The 22,368-nt window shown below is 42.3% G+C and overlaps 1 protein-coding gene across 7 annotated transcripts in view; it reads right to left on the minus strand.

Annotated features, from left to right (window-relative positions):
* Positions 1 to 22,368, minus strand: part of qkia (QKI, KH domain containing, RNA binding a) — a 75,444-nt gene that overhangs the window by 45,566 nt on the left and 7,510 nt on the right. For all 7 annotated transcript variants that reach the window (XM_080480917.1, XM_080480913.1, XM_080480918.1 and 4 more), the window contains exon 2: positions 1,331 to 1,473. In XM_080480917.1, coding sequence (XP_080337043.1) covers positions 1,331 to 1,473 — 143 coding nt within the window. The remainder of the gene's footprint in view (positions 1 to 1,330; positions 1,474 to 22,368) is intronic.

Here is a 22,368-nt window from a genome sequence, read left to right on the forward strand (position 1 = left end):
TGATTATGACGTAGCCAATTGTGGGGCAGTCTCCACAGACTGGAGTGAAAGAGCAGATGTGGTTGGTTGCGTTAGCGCCAAGCCCTGATGCTGGGTCTGGTCTGGGAGGGTCAGTCGGAGCTAAGCTGATCCCAGCCAGCCCCCGGTGTGCTTTATCAATTCTGTCAGGGGGAAAATGCAATCCATGGATGGCTGGGCCCTGCCCTGCTCTACAGTCTGTCTTATCCTTTGTCACCTCCCTCTATTCATTTCCTCACTCCGAGCTGCTGGGATTATGAAGAGAAACGTTGCTCCTCAGGACGTGACACAGTCATTCAATGTGTGTGTGAGCAAAGATTAACATGAGGATGGGAAGGTGACGGACTGACACACACATTACAAGGACTTATACAAAGCAGACACATGCACACAAATGCAAGTCCACTCTGCAGACAAGAGAAGACTGTTTCCATCACGGTACACGGACCATGCGCTCTTCTTCTTCCAGCTGTGTGCATGCATTTACATGTGGATGTTTTTCCATCTGGTCCTCCCCACTGCTCCATCCAGAGTGAGCAGTAAGTCAGAAGATTTCCATCTCTGGCAAATTAATATTTATGAAATCACAGCCTACTGTTCATGATGCTTCTACTTTCAGTTCCTTCCATCATATTCTTGCAGCATTAATCTACCGCTAAGATCGTTCAAAAACACCACTGCATGCTCGCCTTTTAACAAGGTAAAATTCAGAGTATCTTAAGTAATAGTTCATTATTAACTGGGGACACATGTTAAGACTCTAACAGCTACTGCTTAACAAAGTGAGGAGCTGCTAATTTGCCAACCATAAATGAAAAAGGAGCTAACAAGAAGATAAATCAAATTGAAGAGGAATGGTCGAGTAAAGCAGCTCCTGTGTGTACAAGAGAAAGTATGGCTTGGATAACGACACACATGGCCTAAGGCTAAGGAGACTGTATGTGTGCGTGTGTGCGTGCCTTACAACATAGATTGGAATAAGAAGCACTAATGGGAACATTTTATATTTAATACCCTATTTGTTATTAGACAATGATTCTCACCTTTTTGTCCCTATGAAGAACCAGTTTCTATCTCTTGATTAGCCAAAACATTACAGTGAAGCCAAACACTAATTAACAAAACATACAAATGTCCCTCAGGTCTGCTGTAGACTCTAAATATCTTATTATAGTCTTCTTCACAAGTCTAACTTTGACACCCTTAGAGCGAGCAAATGCTTGAGGCATCTGAGAATCTCCACCAAGGGGGTCATTGTACCCAGGCTGTTCTAAGACACTTTATTTGCTTCTTGATTCCAGTTTGTACTTACATCTGGATACTCTTTGACAGGCACAAACAGTTTTTCCTGCAGGTGAACGATGGGTCCAAGTGGTTCAGGCAGCTCCAGCGGGTGTCTGTCCACAAGGCCATTCACTGTGTCACTGTACATGTCTTTGCGCACTCTGTTGATCTCTGAAACAAAGGAAAACATGAAAATTGTGATTAGCAACTCACTTACTAAACCACTGACATTATTCTTTGACTGAAATCTCCCGGTAGAAATAAATCACTGTCATATTGATTTTGACTTGTGGGTAAAAGCCTAATGTCGCATAGAAATCTTTGAGGAAAGCAAAGATTCAAACTTGAATTTGTTAATTGCCTTGAGTAATGTTGGTTTTTTGCAGGAAAACAACAATGTAACTTTGCTTTGGAAAAGACTAACACACTTCATTATCATGGCCTATGAGCAGAAAACTGTATGAGGACAGATGGCTCTCAATACCTGCAAGAAGCAGCTTTATTTCGACCAAACAGCTCAGAATAAAACAGTGAATCAGTGCTTGTGAGCAGGTTATTTCATAAGCCAGAGACAAAAGTTAAGCGCTGCATTATTAACGGGTTAAGGCCACAGTCTTTTCTCTCTCCCTCCCCTGTGGCTGTTCTCGCCGACAGAGCAGCCTGTGCGAGCGGCTGAGCATGAGACCAGACGCGGAGAATCGCTGAGGCTTGGGTATATACCGCCTTCAGATCTGATCCCTCCGTCAAATGAAACTAATGGACCTCTCTTTTGCTCACACACGATGACTACAGAGACTTCACCTCCAATCCTTTCATATAGACATGTTGGTGCATTAGATTAGGGATTGGGTTTTATTTTTTTTATTTTTTTGGGGGGGGTGGGGGGGGCTCATCAAAGTCAAGATGTCAAGTATAAATTCCAACATCCTGTCTGCATTCCCCTTACCCACCCCCATTGTTACATCATGTGAAACTCAGAAATCCATGTCGCAGCAATGCTTGAAAGAATGAGAAAGCATTCATTCATGCAAACCAAACGGTATGACCATTCGTGTCAGCTTGTCACAGTTAGATGGACGGCTGCAGTTGTGACACCAGCTGATAAGAGTACACACTAGTTGGATGACACTTTTGCTTCACTCATCGCCATCACTCGCACCATCAAAAGCAACATTTACCAAAAAAAAAGTATTGGGGGAATTTGTGTTTATGCACCTACAATAAAACTTTCATTTAAAAAATATATTAATCAGCTGGAACAAAACAGCAGAGCTGGTGAGGCTTTAAGGAAAGATGTGAGTGGGTGTTACAAGGGGGCGGGTGTTTGACACTATTTCCATCTCTCATGTGGGAGCTCTAAATTAAACTCCAGCTGGGGAACCTGACACTCAGCTATGGGTGTCCTTTGTGAGGCATGCCCGACCTCCAAACCATACTCTTATGGTGTTGCAAAACAGGGAAAGTGGATTTAACTTAGACAATAAAGTTGTAGTATAGTTGTCCATGTGAGTTCTGTGATTTAAGTTGCAACTTTCCAGCAGCCAAAACAGTCAAATCAAGACCATGTTGACCAGAAGGTGCAGCTGTGGAATTAGCTCGCTGGGAGTTTTCACAGAATCACGGGAAGTTTCTGGATCTCATCAGTGACAGATTGAGCCTATAACACCAATAAGGTAACAGTCAATGACAGCTGAACATCTGGGCTGCAGCTGCTTGGAGTTAATCTCTTGACGTTTGGACTGTGGAAACACCCTGAACAATGCAAACAAGCTAGAGGACTTGACCCAGAGCAACTTCATCCCAAAACACATGATCTCAGCACAATGAGCTCTTCGGGATACTCCCAGTCCTCCTCAAAGATGAAGTCATCTACATGATATTCAGCCCAAAGAGAGAACTGACTGCGTCAAGCTAACTTATGCAGTGGTGGGGTAAGCATTCTTAAAAAACTATTGACATCATAATGAATGTGTTGCCATAAAGTAATCTCTCGCAAACATAGTAAGTTAGTTGTTTTATCGGTCACTTCAAGCCAACATGAATAAAAACAAAAAGACTATTTAACACATGGGAAGGTCAAAATGTAAATTGTAGAAGCAATGTGTCTGAACCAAGGGCAGCACAATGATGCAGCCAGTTTACATTATTTGTGTTGAATTCCTATAGGGAAACAGAAAAGCTGGTTTACATGAATTTTCTCATTTTATCTGTATATGCGTGTTATTTTATATTCTGAGATCGAACAACATTTGACAATGAAAGCAAGAAAAAATATCTCTCTGGTGTTTTGTGTGTTGTCTGCATGTTTAAAAAAACCCTAATCTTTTTAGTAAATAACCAGAGAAGGTCTACCAGCCAAGGATTCAGCCTTGCATTTTGATAAACACCATGCAACTTTAGCACGCTGCGCTGCGTAAACTGTGTGGCCAACCCATAAGTGACATGTAACAAAGATATAATACTCTCTAGTTTAAAATACCTGCTAAAAGTTAACAGAAGGAAAAATAAACATACACTGCATCGTAGGCCCTTTAGATTCAGGACTATCTGTTCTTCACATGAGAAAGCACAAAAAGTGAGATATTCACTTGTGACATTGCAACACAACAACCAGCTGCAGCAGCAAGCGCCTAGCACCCCCCCCGCTTCTAATTCTATTTCCTCTTGCTGAAATGCCACATTAACATAAGGGGGCCGCGCTGGGCCATCAATGGAGACGTGCGGCATTTGACAACCTCTAATTTCAGTGCGGCAACTCTTTTCTGAAACGTTGCGCTCACCTAAAAATTACCCCCTGCTTTGCACCGACGACAAAATCATTTGTCTAGCTGTCCACCCCGGCAGAAAAAGGCTGATTTTGTGAGTGTGTGCACATGTACGCGCGTGCCTACTTCTGTGAATTACTATCTTAGGAGGAGGCGGGAGAGTGTCACCACCTTAAAAAAGGAACAGTATCAAAACGTCCAAAAAGACAATGAAGAGCCATTAAAAGAGATCCATAATCAAAAGAGAACTTTTCTTGAACTGTGGCATTAGACTGTAAAAACGATTTAATGCCACACTTACAACAGCCTAATCCCTGTCACCCTGTTCAGCCATCTCTCAGCTCAGTGCGTCAAGAGTGTCAGCTGCAACACGACTCAGCCAGCCACACCACCATGCTTTCTGTCAGGGTACACACACCTGCGATGGACTGTCGTGAACACACATACACACCTAGCAGAAATATTCAAATCTTCGGATAAATTTTTAAAGCAGACATATGTTAGGAAGAAGCAGAAATCGACCTTGAGAGTAGTTGGAGGGCACAGATGAGACAAAGACATAAAAAAAAGAGAGATTTATAACCACAGTGCTGAGCAAGCAAGAGTGTAACTGTGTTCCTCTTGACTCGTGCTGCTCTCTTCTGCCTTGATGTCAGCTAAAACATATTTCATTCCATCCTTTTTCTCCATTTGTGCCCTTCATTCTCAAATCTGCATAAAAACAGGCTGCGGCTGCACATCCATCTGCCTTTTGTCACAGAGGAGACGACTTCTCGTCTTGTCTGTTATCCTGGCGGTTGGCAGCGAGGCGAGCACGCAGAGGGGATGATGTGGGAAAGGGGAATGGCAGGTAGAGGGGTTAGAGAGGCAGTGGACTGAGGAATATGGGAGAGGAAGTGTCTGCAAGATGAGAGCCAGAAATCAAAGTGAAGTCTGGTGGGTGGATAATAAGTGGAAAAGTTTAGCTTTGACCTTGGGAAGGAGGGGGGAAAAAAAAAAAAAAGCAAACAGGAAGACCTTTTTTGGGGGGTTGGAGTTTTCTATCACTTCTCACAATCTGCCCACAGTAGACCGCTGCCGGGTCATTTGTCAGGTGGCTAAAGTATTCTGCAAAGATACTGTAATAATATCTTTTAGGTCTCTGCCATGATAAGTCAGCCTTCGGCAAGACAGATTGTCAAACTCCGACTGTTGAGCAGGACTGCTAGATCCTGCCAGAAGCTCTCAAAAAAGTGGTAGGTTAACCAGAAGTTAATTTACAAGGGTGCCTCAACATTGGCGCCACGATGATGCGAAAGAAGGCATTTCAAGGAAAACAAATCTCTCAAAACACACCAATGAACAAGATTTTAAGCAATTAAAATCCTCAAGAATAATTTGGTGTAATCTAAATGCCAACAAATTGAGCATGGCTAAATCCTTCACATTGCAATTACCAATTTACAAATAACCAATATGAAATGTGCAGATATTGTGTAATAAAGCCTGAAAACAGTACGATTGACAAAGAATCTGCACAAGCCCATCACCCACATGGCTCTGTGGTGGCTTTAGAGTATGCCCCTTAGGAAAGTGGCATCCAAAAAGCACGGTGTGGGGCAAGAGGTCAGTTTTCCGACTGTACAAAAAGCATTACCCCTTCACAGCACAAGGCCTAAGCTTGAGAATCATGTGCATAGTGGAGAAAAACACAAATCCGGTAAGCGTGTCAATTCATTTGAGTGTGCAATATTGTCGGCCAATCACAGCAGGCCACTGTGAACACACCAACATGGGGTTGGGAAGCCTTTCATGCATTTACTCAGTCTGACGCCAAATACACTTAGAAGCAGCAAAAAGAAAACGAGGCAAACAGTTCAGGGGAGCTTGAGATGGAGGGAGGAAAAGCGCAGGACAAAAGAATAAATGGTTTTGCTTCATCTGATCTGAATTTAAACAACATAAGGAGAAACTTGGGCAGAGGAGATCACAGTCAAGGTAAAAGAACGAGGGAAAAATGAAAAGACTGGGTCCGAGGCATTGTAGAACTTAAAGCAGAGGAGAGGTCCAGAAGGAGGCGCTATAATCAGATTTAAGACAGGTGAACATCTTTCAGCTAGATCTGCTCCATAAGAGAATGGGAGCAAGTCCATTATGAGCCCAAAAATAGATATGCTCCATAACTGCTTTGTCCTCACTCTGTAGCTCACAGCAAAACGTCCCCGGACCATGCAAGGCACATCTGTCCATACAAGTAATATGTGTGTGAGTGTCAGCCATAGAGAACGGAGGAGACGAAGAGAGGGGGAGAAAGGGCAAGCAAAAGAAATATAATGGACGAGTAATCAGTGTGATCAGCTTTGCCAGAGTAAAGCTGCTTTAGATGCCGTGTGATGCCCGGTATTAAGCTGATAATATCTGGCACCTGAAACAGATTGAACCTAACACCAATTAATCTTCAAGCCAAAGTGATCAAATGTTGGGTGCTGCAGAAACTGAACAAGTGCTTCCAGTTTACAGTGATTCTAGATAAAAAGAAGAAATGTGCAAAATCCTTTCATCTATACCTGCTTTTCATGTGCACGTATGCTCTATTCATGATTTAAAAAGGCAAAGAGCAGACGGCCAAGGAGATGAGATAAATATAGCCATAAAAATGTGGTGCGCCACAAAAAAACTACAGCAATCACGGATGGACCTAAATGTGCCAGTGCTGAGTGAAACAAGGCTCAGGCGACAAACAAGCCTTTTCACTTTAAAGCTCTGCACTTTAGCAATCACAAAGCCTGGGTACCCGTTGCAGGCGGAAGGATTTGGGCGTTTAATGCATTCCTGCCCTTTATTCACAGCACAGACGACTTTATCCAAGACGACACTCCACTTCAACAGTTTAGGGGTTTGGCAGGCCAAGCATATGAAAGACGGGCGGGTTCTTTTAAAGCAGAGAGCACAAGTATAGCGAGCATCGGTGGGGGTGACTGAGCCATGAAAACGTATGCATTTCTGGGTCTTATCATCAACTCACAGCTGTCTCTCACCCGCTTCCTCTTTGTGATGGGCAAAAACTTTCCTTATGCTTCCGTCTTATTTTTTACTTCCCGATTGTTGATTTACGGACACAATCCTTTGATGTTTATGCATTAAGTCCAAGCTGCACACAACACCATCAGCCCAGTTAAAATTGGACTGTGTACTTCATTTGTGCCAGAAAAAAATATATAAAAAAATCAGCTTCAGTATCGATATAGCCTTGTCTAAAAGCTTGCATTGGAGAATACATCAATAGGCTTAAACACCAACATAATGTTGCTCTGTGTTCAGTATTTGACTTTAGTTTGAAATCACCAGATTCCAGATGGCAAACAGAGGAGGCTTCCTGCATATCATGTGTTAATCACAAACTGTATGTGCACATGTAGTACTTAACCGAAACAAGATGCAAAGCAGACAGAACATACTGTACCAAAGAAATCCTGTCTCATGCAAGACAGTAGTTTCTGAGCAAATAACACCAACACCGAAATAGTCGACAGCTGGAGGTTAACACTTTAATTCAATAAAGCAACACTGTGTCAGCGCATACGGCCACATCAAACACAATAACTAGTTTTACAAAAGCAAGTGTGTATCACGCAGGAGCCTAAAACACACCGGGGGTGCAAGTCATTCCCCCAATGCTATCCTTTAATAAAGAGAAGGTAATAACCAACCGCACACAAGGGTTCCTGAATGAGATTGTGTCACCGTACACAGTACCAAAAAACACTTGAGTGCAATCTCCCATGACGATGTTCATTCACATTCAAATAGTTTTGTAATTAAGCTGAAGCAGAAAGGAGCATTTTAGTCCCTGGCTGCTCAGGCTCAATCTTTCTAGGATATTCATGTAAATCTATAGATTTTGGTGGGGAGATTTCCCTGCTGACCGGCAACAGCAACCACATAAATGGGTGATTTAATACCAAAACAACTGTGAATCTGGAAAATGTGAGACACCCAGATAGTCAAAGAACTGTATGAGCTAGGGCTCAATTTGTAGCTAACTATACGGACTACACTGCTGCCTAAAAGTGGCTCTGGTTTGTGATCATTTTGAAAGAAACCTGGCAACCTTTCTCACGTTGTACATCAGTGGTAAAATTCAAAATAGTCCCAGCGAAAAAATATATCTCAGTTTTATTTTGTGGGGACTGATCCTCACAGTTGCTTAACCCTGACACGTTGTGGATAGCAGCACCGACCCCCACAGGCTGAGGGGTCTAAATGGCTCTAGACAAGAAATGACGGTGCGGTTTGCAGCCAGAGGGAGAGATTTATATTGTGTGTCAGGGATTTTCCTGAGGCAGGCTGGGTAAAAAAGCTCCAGCGTCAGGTCTTTAAGTAGATAGGCCACTAAATAAACGACGAGCATAACAAGGTTTTTGTATTGTGTCCTCCTGGAGCCAGGTGGGGGAAAAAAATAAAATAAAAAGAGAGATGAAGCAATGAAATACAGAAAACATTCACAAACACACAGGGCTACCCGTCACACAGGTAAGCAGCAAATCAAGACACATAGGAGCTACTCTTTCACCCAAACTGGGGATGAATGGGCGACACACACGTCTCCGAAATATGCTTACGAGTGCTGGAGCAGCACAATCTCTGTCTGAGGTGTACACTATAGCTCAGAAACAGCAGAAAGTGTATAAATCTTTGGCGCGAGTGCAAAAATCCAAGTTCCAAGCAGACTACCTAATGGAAAACGAGCATGTTCCACTGTGATCATCAATAACAAACTGGTGAGTCCACATTCACACTTTTTGAGCTATAGAACAGCCGATGCTCCGGAGCAAATTTCAAGTACATACAACATACACAAAAACAAACATCCAACCAAACGTTAAAAGAACACCCACACACACATGCGCTAATGAGCCCGTGTGTTTGTAGGCAAGGCTCCCCTGAGAGAGTGAACCCACAGAAATAACACTCCACACAGAAGGAGGAGGGGAAACCGCCTCAGAGAAAAATCTGCTAAACAAATACAGCAGGAAACAAGAAGGAAATCATGCTGCATCTCTCCTCTAGCTTGCCTTGCGAGCCACTGCTTCATATTCAATCTGGTGGCACAGAGACATCTTAAAAACCCAAATTACTGAAACACACAGCTGCTCTGCATTACACTACACTTCTGCCTTCATTACTGCTTCAATTGTTTGGTGGTGATGACCGAGAAGAAGGAAAGGTGCATCTTGTAAAAGGTGAACGTGTTAAAATACTCTTTTCTTGGCTTTAATGATGGATTAGCTGACATTAGGCATCACATCTCATGAAGTAAACACAGTGTGCACTCAGCAGTGTTGATGGGAGGGTATCCCCCCCCCTCTGATGAATTAATTTTACAGCAGGGGGGGATACAATTACCTACACTGCATATTGATTATTGCTACATGAGAAAACCAGACAAAAAACGCTCCAACTTCATCTCTGTGTAGATGAAGGAAAATGCACCTTTTCTGGAATGCTGCTACTGCGCATGAGCACCAGAGCCATAGCAAGTAGTTCTTCTGCACACGCGCTAGTAGATGGACCGTAACCACAATGGTCAGAGAGAAATGTAGGAAAAACACTGCCGACTCATAGTGAGAATCTTGATGTAAAGCCCTGAAACAGTGAAACACTTTTGTAGTTTAACTTAGTTAAATTATACTGAAGTTAAAAGGGCTTTCTTTAAAAATATTTAAATAAGGGGGGGCAAAGATTTGGGCATACATGGAAAACATCTACAAAAAAAAAAGAAAAGCTAAATGACATGTATTGTGAAATTAAGGGTTAGGGTTGAGTCTTTATCTGATTTTGAATGTACAAAATGTTTTCAGATTCTTTTCTTTGCAAAAGTTAGAACTTTCTGGGCTCAAATCATTGCCAAACTAAAGGCAGGAAGTGAATCTCACCATGGATCAGACACATCTCTGGATTCCAGGTTATGTCCAAAACATCGACAAGTCTGCCGTCACTTTTTACTAACCTCTCATATTCTGGCTGAAGCCCCTGTAAATATGTATGCTAAAGTCAGAGTGTGTAGGTGTGGTGATGGCCAAGAACAACAATCAGCAAAGCCATTAATCATGACCAATGGTAAATGCAATGTTTTCTGGGGCTGTCAGCGTGACTGCATGCGGGAAGGGGAAGAAGTGCCAGGCTGAATGTGGCTTTCGGTGGCTGCTGGCAGCAATGATGACGGTGCGCTATAAAAATGTGTCATAGCACGTTAGTTTGGTGATTAAACAAAGCAAACAGACAGCGCAGACAAACGAGGGAAGGAGCTAGGAGGAGCTGAGGGGGGTGGAAAAGAAGCGGAAACAGACTGAAGAGAACAAACAGGGATTGAGAAGTGAAATATAGTGCGGAGCACACGTTTGGATGTTCATTATCCTTATCTATTATGTAACATCACCAGGTAGGTCCATAATTGGTCCAAAATTTATGCAGCATCATCCCGAGTCAAAAGAGGCTGTTTTCACAAAGAGGAAGAACAGAAAGCCCTGCAACATATGGTATTGCCCAAAGAGAAAACAACCGCGATCGCCTGAAGTCAGGGAAGAGCTGCTCTCCAAGAGGCATGGCCTGCCAAATGCTCAGAAAAACAAGTGTGCTCAGGGGGCTGAAAACCCTTGATTTCACACCTTATGGATTGAATTAGATTTTCCTTCTGCCTACTAAATGAACTTAAGAGGATTAAATATAATTCTTAAGTTTGGGTACTGTAAATACAGGCTGGATTGCATCTGATTCAGCCCCACCAAAACCCAAAAATGTGTTCACAAAAGTTGCATGTTTATTCAAGCTGAAACTGTCACTTAACAACTCCTACACCAGCAGCGATAGATGAACAGGTGCAGTGATTGTCCCACAAAAAAAAAAAAAGAAAAAAAAAGGCTCTAAAGTAAGTCGAAATAACTGAGACTGACGAGGGAGAGCTAGTACCAGTTGAGTTCGATAATCAGTGAGGCAGAGTCATCAAAAAACTGTCATGTGTCCAAGAAACACAGTGTCATGCGATGGGCTGTGATGGCAGTTCAACCAAGTGTTTAAAAAATAAAAAATAAAAAAAAGGGACACGAACAGAAAAATAGCATTAATGTTGTGCCAAATCCAGCAGCGTCCAAGAGTCTGAAAAATCAAATGATAACATTCATGTTGCTGAAGCTGGTGATTACCTTCATCTAGTGATTACTTTACATCTGTGAGACTGCAGTGTGTCCAACGCCAGCACGTTGTTTGAATTACTTTGCTATGCTGTCATGCATAATTTTAAATATACAACAATTTACCTGTCAGTCATGTCAATATGGATGTTCTCGTTGTGAACCGAAAAACACAACCATGCTGAACACGGTGGATTAGGCTATTATTTCTTAATCTTTGTATTTCCTCAGATGGAATCATAACAAAAAGAGAATATGAGGAATTGAAAGGGAGTGTGAGGTAAATGTGATAAAAAGTTACAATAAAATAGCCTGTGATACTAAATCAGGGGTTTATCAGCTACAACACTTGTGGGCGTTCATATCGAATTAGATTTTTTTACACATAAAAAGTCACTAGTACTTAATAGCCTAACTTGAACATACGGGGGACACAAAAATGGAGTCAAAGCTGATGATTGAACATTGAGCCGTTCACTATCGATCATGAGAGCTGGCAGTCCACAACCACTGAAGACTTTAAAACAATACTAATTTATAAATTCTTAGTTAGGTCTGCTCGTGATTTGCTTCCTTCCCTGTGATCATTGAGCATAAGAGAGAACACTTTAATCAGAATGCGAGGGGTATATCCCCCAGTCTGTAAATCACACTAATCAACAAGCTCTACACAGTACAACAAACATGTCTTCTTGTTTTATAAAAACATGTTTCAATAGTATTCTTTCAGATTTGGGTAAAACAAAATTTCCATGATTCTTAAAAAGAGCTGGAGCATTAATCTGTGCTCCCCCACATACACCATTTTACTGTCCCAACCCCCAGCTTAAAAGTGAAATGAGTGTTGCAGACAGTATCTGCAGAGCTATTAGGACCTCCATCTAAAATTAGAAAAAGGGATCATCACATTTGATGATGTGGAACTGCTTTATGGGGCTGTCTGTCGGTGTGTGTGTGTGTGTGTGTGTGTGTGTGTGGGGGGGGGGGGGGGGGGGGGGGGGCTGGTAGCTTAATGAGCCATAGGAGTGCCAGTTTTGTGCACTTGGTGGGGTCTGCTGTGGAATGAGGTGATGCTGACAGGGAGGGCCAGCTCAATACTCTACCATAATGGTTTATTCCTAATGGCTGCCGCGAGGGGCCAAAGTTCATTACTCACTGCGTGGGGGGTGTTTTGTTTTTTTTAAACTTGTACGTGCATGCACAATATCAGATTTACACATGAGGGAAGCACCCTGAAGCGAATGAATAAGGTGGGAAGCTTCAGAAACAGTTTAGAACACACACACACACACACACACACACACACACACACACACACACACACACACACACACACACACACACACACACACACACACACACACACACACACACACACACACACACACACACACACACACACACACACACACACACACACACACACACACACACACACACACACACACACACACACACACACACACACACACACACACACACACACACACACACACACTCAAGAGGAAGCACCAGGGACTGCGAGTGTAGTAGTTAACGGCAAGCTAAAAGCTCTTTCTCATATTATTCCTAATTATTCCATGCTTGTGAAAAAATTAGTTTTCTGCTAATACTTCCTCTCTCCTCGTTTCACCTTTTAAAAGTAGCCCAATGCGCCAGCTAAGCTGAAAAAGCCAACCTAATGCACACAAATGCAGACTCAGGCTCCCTCTAAAAAACGGCAGCAAAGATAGGCGATTTTACTGCTGCTTTTGCCATCTGAACGGGGCTGCGATATGTAGCGTTAAATTGGAAGCCACAGCAATAGTCATTTAACAGGCCGGCTTTCAAAGAGAAGCCTCGTGAGCTGAAAATGGTTTCACAAATTTGAGAGGATATACTTGGTCAAAGAAAGAGAAACGGCTTCAAACTGAGTAACAATACGTGTAGAGATCGTATCCGACTTGCTTCTGTTGGACAGTACCAGTATATACTCCATGTGTGGCCTCCTGCATCCACCAAAGTGACTACAACAGGTGTCAATAACGAAACTTAATGATGATGGCGATGGTCAAAACCGGCGTGTTTATTAGCATGACAAAGTGCAAAACAGAAAATATTGTTGATTTCTCCTCAAGGTAACTGCTTTCACATTCTGGTGAAATGAGACCAACGTGAGCACTCAACAATCCCTGTTGTACTCTGCTTCAGCCCATTTAACTCTACAAATGAGTGTTAGTTAACAAACATTAATGGATCGCAGTAGATCTATGGATGTTAAGGTTCTAATAACTGATTACAGTAATACACACCCACACACATCTAAACTACATACAATTAATCAGATCAACTATATCAAATACGATCAAAGTGAGTTTTTCTGTGCGTTTATCAGAAAAACTAATTTCTCAATCAGCAAAATATGAACTGTGATTTTTGTCATAACACCTTTATATACACCGGCTACAGAGGCAGCAGGAAACAGTCATGTTTTTCCCTCAGGCCCCAGACATACCTTAAAAACAAGCCTTTACTCTTGCAGACACAAACATCCTACAACAATGCAAAGCATGCCATGCCAAATGAAGCACAGGATGCAAGCTTTGAGGTCAACTTGATGTGAGAAAATGAGATAAGAGGAGGGAAGAATAGCAGGATGAAGAGTCAGGAAGCGCGCTTATAGGATGTGTGTGTGTCTGTCTCAGTCCTTGGCACTATTTCAAGGAGACTTTTGCAGTGAAACGACATCGCCTGGCCTTTGTCTTGAGGGGTATCCTTTTCCTTTGTCCACTACCTGCGAGGACTTAAGAAAAGTGACATATCTTGTCAGGGGCCGGAGTGACTCTTGAACAGAGGCACCGATGTACGGCAGAGAGCAAGGCAGAATAACCACAAAACTTAAAATGCCAGTTCACCACTCAGAGGATCTACAAACGCTAGGCACTCTGCGGTTCTTAAATACATTTCTCCAGTGTGTACACGCAGCTGTCCCCTCTGTCATGCAACAATGGCAGGAAAGGTCCAGCTGTCAGAAGAGGAAACGAGAGAGGACGAGGCTGGAAGGAAAGGCTCCGACTGTCAATGTGACTGGAGAAGATAACATGCAATGTGCTTCCTGTTCCCACCCCTGTAACTAAGGAGACCACAGTGCACACGACCAACAGTAAAGGATGGTGGGAAAGAGGGAGGATAATTTGTCACACTCCTTACACTAGTTTTAAAAAAAGGTACGGCTACGCGACTATGTGATCCAATCGTTATATTCACTTCCTAAAGGGATACAGCATTCATACATTAAATGGTTAAGGAGGAGGGTGTGCTACATTTAGAGGATCATTTACAAGCACAAACAAAAAGCTAGAGAGAACGGATAAGACAAGGGCTCCCTTTTAACTGCAACATCTTGGCTAAATCCTTACATCAACCATGAACACTGATTTTTGGCAAAGAACAGATGGGAGCAGCAGAAGCCTGCCACAAGTGCATAATAGAAAATGCCAACAAAATAAAAGTCTAATTTATTCTACGTTTGGTAGATGGAAGAGTGACAAGGTCTCTCTATGATAGATACTGATGCCACACAACAGTGACAGAAGAAAGTACGGGTTGACTGCCTCTTAAAGTTTATTTTACGGTCTATGAAATAGCACCACTTTCTGCAATATTTTGGTTTCTTTATCCGTCTGCGGAGAAATATTGAAGCGCAACAATGACCTGTAGCAAGAGAAGCATGAGAGAGTTTTGTTACTTAAAAGAAAACTGGTTAATACAAAGAGGCAATAAACGGAAACACATCTGAGAAGGTATGCAGGGTACCATCTGTCTGCCCAGCAGGGGTAACACGACCACTATTCAAAAATCTTAAATACTGTTACCCAGAATAGCACTTTCATGTTGAAAATTAAAACTGAAAGCCATGCAGATAAGACTATTTTCTCAAATGGTTGATTAACCAAGTGTTTAAATGTTTGCCTTTCCTAAAAGACGGATTTTAAAATGTTGTGTCTTGTTCCAACAAGCAGCTCACACCTAATGATATTTGGTTTATGATCACATAGGACCAAACAGAAGAAGAACATATTCACCCTTATTAAGCAGGAGATAATATTAGCTTGAAAATAGGGAAAACAGTCTCAAAACTATTCAATTAAAAGTGCAATTAATTAACTTATCATTGCAGCTCCGGATACAATCCAATTAGACAGTCTGCATTAACTCCTACCGTTAGGAATGTTATGTTGTCAGTCTGAATCACACTGCTGGAAATAAAGCTAGTGTTCAATGATTTTAAACTGAAACACCTTTTGAGAAAATGTAAAAATTCAACAGGATGTCAAAACTAAACTTGAGTCAGGTAAGTTGATCCAGCGATTCAGTCAAATCACGAGACTGAGGAGTGAACCAAAAACCGCTAACACACCCGCGTGCAAGTCACCAGTTGATACGTGATCTGTAACACCGATGCTCCGAAACTCTCCAGGTGGTGTTTTGATCAGATGTTTTATTTTAATTTTTTTCAAGGAAAACCTTCTGTTGTTTTTACCTGTGTTCAGCAGTCATTACATTGAAGTAACTTTGCTGTTGCGACGCTGAATCCGAACACACCGTCTACTGACGTGGTGCTCTGAACACAGGAAAACAGACAGGTTTCATCACAAAGTGCGCGTATTAGTCCGCCCGTGTCAGCTTGTTTCTTCCCCAGGCGCAGGGCCTGCTGGGACTTGTAGCGACCATCTTAAGTTCCAGTCCAACAGCCACTCAGTCGCTGTCCCCGGGTGTGACAACACACAGACTCACATCACAGCTGCTGTTGTGTCTTAGTGCAGACTCTTCATTGTCTGCACAGCCTGACGGGCCTTTTTTTTTTTCCTCCAGGATCTGAATCTTACCATTTCAAACGCCTACTCGTGTACAATACAAATTAGACAAGTGAAAAAAAAAAATGTGTTAAATATCTGGGTAGATATGCATGGTCCTCTGCCAGAACTTTGATTCTTCTGTGCCAAATATTCGGGGATGAACTGCACAAGTGTTATGTAGTCAAAAGTCAAACTGGATGAAGAACATTCAGTCATTTAATGACAGAAAAATCCTCCTGGTTGCACTTCCACATAATAAGATGGTTAATCTTGGAAGGACATATACAAAGGAAATGACGTCTTGACCTCCTTTATCTGAAGATCATAAGACGACGCGTCTCTGTTTGGTCTGCTTGTCTGGTGCTGGAGATCATTGGTTTGATCTGCTTTGTCTGCCAGCCCATACTGAACGTAGCTCCACGAGCATTTCAAAAACAAACACGTTGAAGGTGCCATAACAACTAGGTCAGTGTCATAATGGGAGGAAATGGAGAGAGATGAGGGGAAAAAAGAAGCTGACTCAACTGTCATTAACAAAGCTTCCACTATGCTTAAGCCTTTAAACATCGATCTCCCTCAAAGCGTCCGGGTGTGAGGGCTTAACAAATCTGCAAGCTCATATACATGCGAACAATTACAGCCGGCGGGTGCAGTCATGTTGTTCTCCGCCGACTGACGCGCCAGCCTGGCAGTGAGTGAACGCAGAGCTGAGAGCGTACTGGGTTGCCGAGTGCAGACAGTCAGAGCTGGGCTGATGCAAACCGACAGACCACGTTGCAGGCCTTTAATGTCACCACTGGTCCTCACATGAAAGAGGCGATGTAGCCCCAAGGCTGGATTTTCGCCACACATAGTCGCACACGACTAGCGAGGGAGGCTACGAGAGAGAAAAACAAATGGAAGCGGAGAGTGGACGGAGACATAAATCTGAAGAAACAGGAGATGAGACGGGGGAACAGAGAGGCAGAGGGAAAAGAGTGTGATGGGAGCTACAGAGTCATTCTGCTAAAATAAATAGGTATAAAGACAAAGCCAGGAAAAATGAGTCATTCCCTCGGGAGAACAGGCACCGATTCTTCTCCACTGGAAAACACTACGACACCCTGCCTCATCCAGTGTGCACTACATTATCAAAATATAAAATAAACAGATGAGTGGGATGCACGTACGTGTTAAAAACAGAAAGGAGGAGATCAGAGAAAACTGCGCGGCTATGAGAGCATATGAGGCGCAGACCAAGCAGGCTTTCACATCGTGATGAGGGAGGAGGAGAGCAGAGATAGTACCAAGGTCTGGTTCATCCAAAGTGTCAGACACTCAATAAAAATAAGGTTGCAGGGAGAACTCCCATCACAAACAGCCTAAACTCACGTCAGACAAACACTCCTGGAAAGCAGAGCCGAGGAGGGGGGAAGCCAAGGTAGAGCAGTGGGCTCGAGACAAGGATTAGAGGGGACAGACAGAAGCAAGTCCATCTCCTGGCTGGCTATTCTTCACCTTAAGGTGTCAACAGCAGCTGGCACCTTGGCACCTCGCTCATGCCCACACCTGTCTCCCATGCTGTGGCCGCACACCCTCCATCCCCAGCAGCAATTCGTCTGACTTTACCCTAAACATCACTTATGTTAAGAAAAGAATGCAATCTTCTGTCACTAGTCAGCGCTAGAGTGCTCTCAGGCGGGGTTTTTAAAACCTCCTCTCACAATTTGGCTGAGTCGGGTAAATATGAATGGCATACAATTACTTTACAAAAGCATTATGGAACCACATTCAACTGAGACATTACAATGTTAACTGGGTGGGACAGTAGCTTCTCTTGCTGCTGTCATTTACCCAGAGACACTGTGATCCCGTGTGGTCCGAGATGATAATGCGGCTCAAGATTTGCTTCCAGCTTGAAGAAATTCTTGTATTTCAGCAGAATTTAAAACCACACATTGCTGTCAAAGTGCATGGTTACGGCTTCAAAGGGCTTTTAAATACACACAATACTAGAGGAAAATGTTCAGAATACCTCACATTTTTTGTGACTGTTCCAACAAATTTCAATTAAAATGTTTGTTTCATCAACATAGAAATTATTCGCAGGGAACATCCCTATCCCAAACACATAACTAATCCAAAAGTTAAAGGATTATAACAAAGTCAGGTCTCTGCGTCAGTGAGCTTGTCCCGACACGTCCTGGAAGATATTATTTGCACCAGACAGACAGGGGCAGATGTAATCTCATCCAGAACGACAATAACACATCCTAAATCATCACTAAACTAAAATGTCAGGGGTTCTGCTCAAAGGCTGGAAGAGAAATGTCTAAAAAGGAGGCGAGTTGGTGACTTTATTTTGAAAATTACTACTATAGTATAATTTCTATTAAATGTTGCACAACCTCTTAGAAAATCTACCAATGATTATAGTACAATTTGTGAGCTGACGACTACACACATCAACATCGCACTGCCCCAAACTTCAGTTATCAAGGGCATGGCCCAGGTCAAAATAAGTGATGTGGTTCAAGATATTCTGGAAGAGACTGAGCACAGCTTCCGATTCATCTGCAGAAGTTTGTTATCAGCAGTGTTAGGCGCATGTTATAGTAGTGTGATACCGTAATCACATCTGTCTAAACTGCAGAGGCTGTGAAATCAAGCTATCACATTAGAGTTATAATTAAACAATTATGGAATCATCTGTTTTTCTTAACCGTTTTTCTTAACCTGCAGGAGGAGTGAACGAAGCTTTTTGTACACCCATAGTGCACATTAATGCAACAGCTGCCAATACTCTGGGCACAACTCCTGCAAGGCTGTGTACGAGACAGAACAAAATGGCAGAGCAAGGGCGTCAAAAATGTGACGGCAGCTGAGCCGCACGGCAACAATATTTTCTTTTTGGTGCCTTTTCAACATTTTTTCTCCACAAACTCAACTGCTAAATCAGAATTTAACTTCATTAAAGAGAATAAGAAAACATGTTGTGTTTATCAGGAGAGGGGCTTTTGTTGATATGCCAGCATATGGAAGGTTTAACGGCTAAAAACAGTGTTGACAGCAATTACGAAACAATGCTCCTCGGGAGATGTTGCAAATAAAAGACAATAAAGTGAGTAGAGTAACAAATTACTTTTCTCTGGGGTTAACCAAGTAAACAAATAAGCATAGCTTATTTTCAACATAAACATTTACCATCAAACTTTTTAAAGGCTTAGCTAGAAAAGACAACGAAACAGCAAATGTATTGCTGGGCACCAGTGTTCACAACGGCTTTCATGTCAACCATTTTCAGGACAATCCAGAGCATGGTGTAGCAACGTAGATCTAAACCTAACATTCACACCCTTGAACGAAAAATAGTGCCGTTGTAAGATTGGAAATGGACCCGTCCAGGGTTTGTGATGTGATCAAACGTGGAGAAATAAAATGGTGAGAGAGCAAAACAGGATACTTCTGTATCCATTATTGTCTTCTCCCAATTCTTCTTCCGTGCTTCCTGTTCCCAGTTGGGAGCCACGTAAAATTGCCGTTTCCCACATTAAGCTGGATGGTGGTGGTAACATCCACCAGTCGGTGCAGGGAACCACAGCACCAACTCAAGGTGTGAAAGTGAACTGACCAACTTCAATTTGTTAAACTAACACTTTGGCCGGCACCAACAGGTGTGAAAGCAACCTTCCCCTGAAAATTGATTTGCAAATGTGCCACATCCCTCATAGTCTCAATGGAATTCTGCTCACGGCTGTATTCTTGCTTTACATTGATATAAGGCAGTGAGTTCGAGAAAGTGAAGTTGTGTTGGATTTTTCTTGCTAAATTGCAACTCATTGAGAAATGTACAGGAGGTAATCTTGGTAGAAACATTTCAGTGTTTTTCTGTTTGTTTTTTTAATCAAAACAATATTTGCAGCAACAAGTTCAACAAGGGAAATTGCTTCTCTTGTCAACAAAAACATAAAAACAGGCTGAAAGTTGTCGAAGCTCTAATCATTCAACTTTTAAAGCAACTGTCCTACTAGGTGCCTAGCGCCTGGAGTTGCATAAAGCTTTTAAAAGCTGTGGTATGTATGGCTGTGTACAGATCAGATAAATAACCCAGTGACAGATAAACGAGTGTAAAAATGCACTACATTGTTGTGGGTTGACAGTCGCCACTTGTGTGCATTCTTCAGCGTGAACTGGTAGGAATGACCCAGTGTGTGCGTCTGGCCCATTAAAGCACAAAAAGCTATTGTGCATCATTTGCCGAGGGGGAGGAAGCGAGAGACGAGGGGTGGCGTGTGGAGCAGAGTGGGGAGGGTCGGCGACCTTCCTCATAACCAAGCAGATGACCTCATTCACAGCACATAGGAATCCTCTGTCTCCCCCCACTGTTCTTCGCCACACTCACCATCCTCTCATCGCTCTCGGTCGCATCGCTCGTCTTTTTTTTTTTTTTTTTTTTTTTAACTCTCGGCGAACACAATCAATCAACTGAGAAGGACTTATGCTCGTTTACCCTTTGCTATAGACGACACATTCTTCCCTGGCTCTGTGAGACGGTGTTTCCTGTGCTACACACAGTGCGACTGAGGTTCTTTGTTTCATCAATTAAAACCTAATCATACAAAACCACCTATTGTTTCTGCTCGGTAATCTCGTCCCAACCATAGCACTGATAAGGACAGATAGACTTAAGCCTCACTGCAAACAGACGAGCAGCGACAAACACTGAACAAACATTACAGACACAGAACGGCGGCACAAGTCAAACTTCATCCAATACTGCAACCGTCAATCGATGTGTCTGGATGTGTCACACGTGTATGAATTATGCTATGCAAGCCATGTTTTACATCACAATCCAACACGGTGGACTAAACAGCTACTCTTTAAAAAAATAAAAATAAAAAAGGACAGCATATGCCACTGAGACAGAGGGGACTATTTAACAGCAACCGAGACATTAGGCAATTTCAGACAAGACTTTAGAGTTCAGAGTTCACACAACTTTATTGATCCCACATGACCAATACCTTTTTAGCTTTCCAGCTCATACACACAGTCTGCACATAAATCCATAAAGTGAGAATGTCAAGGCATATATTAAAAGCATGCAAGTGACACAAAATAAATAGAATATCATGAGGTAATAATTAGGAAGAGGTGGGAGCAAGAAGTCAGCAATAAAAATCATCTAAAATGGGTTTTGTCTGAGAGATGATGTTTTGTAGAGGACTTAATACCAACAGAGATTTCCCCGGTAGCTAAAAGAATTTGTTTTACACCACCAATGGGTGCGCTAAAATGACGCAATATGACATAAGCAAGGTTGACCGATATGATTTTTATGTTTCCCTTTTGTACAGAGGTCATGCTGAATCTAACACAATGCAGTATAAGTTAGAAAAAAAAAATATGGACGATCCAGTTCTTAGTGGATTCTGTTGTTTTTTTGCTACTGCTGCCATCATTTAGTCTCAGGTATACAACAGGATGGCAGATGACAGGATGACAGTGCATCCTTCAGTCACTGTCCTCCTCATCATCACAATCCTTCTTGTATAGAAGATTGACGAGTAAGGTACCTCACAAAGGTTCCTCCCATTACACAAACTGTTAAATGGTAACTCCACAGAACAACTGGAAATTTTCTCGTCGAAAAATACCTGTTCAGCACTAAAAAATAAAAACATATGGATTACCATGATTATCATTTATCTGAACTGGACAAATCCACAACTAGATAACATGAATTCAACCATTACAAAAAACAAAAGAGCTGAACAGTAAAGCATACGGTTATGTGGATGACTGAGGTGAGTTGATATGATCAGCTTAATGTGTTATCCTATAATAAGCTCTTTTACTGACATCCTAAACTCCCACACAAACAAAGGCTTCACTGTGAATCCTGAAAACCTTGCAGCAAGACATCTCCAGGGACGTCCCCATTGTCATTATTTCACTTTCATACCGGATATGAGATCCATCGTGCTTTACAGACTCGAAATAAACTTTCAAATAAAGTGTTTGGAGCAATGTTCACATACTTTAGTCGTAAATGTGAAATATTCCATGGTAGGCAGCCCAACACATACAAAAACAACGTGACGGACATCTTTCCAAAACATGTTCTGCCTTTAATAAGGAAAGCTGGTTAAACAGTGACTGTCCTAAGTAGCAATACAAAATGAGAGACCAACACCAACCTGAAGCCTGAAACACAAAACTTTTTTTGAGTTTTTGAGAGACTGTTTTATTTCTGCTGGGAACCCCTGAAATGCTTGATGCAGAAGAACTGAAATATGTCAGTGTGTTAAA

This window comes from Lipophrys pholis (assembly GCF_963383615.2).
Source record: "Lipophrys pholis genome assembly, chromosome: 14".
NCBI classification, from domain to species: Eukaryota; Metazoa; Chordata; class Actinopteri; order Blenniiformes; family Blenniidae; genus Lipophrys; species Lipophrys pholis.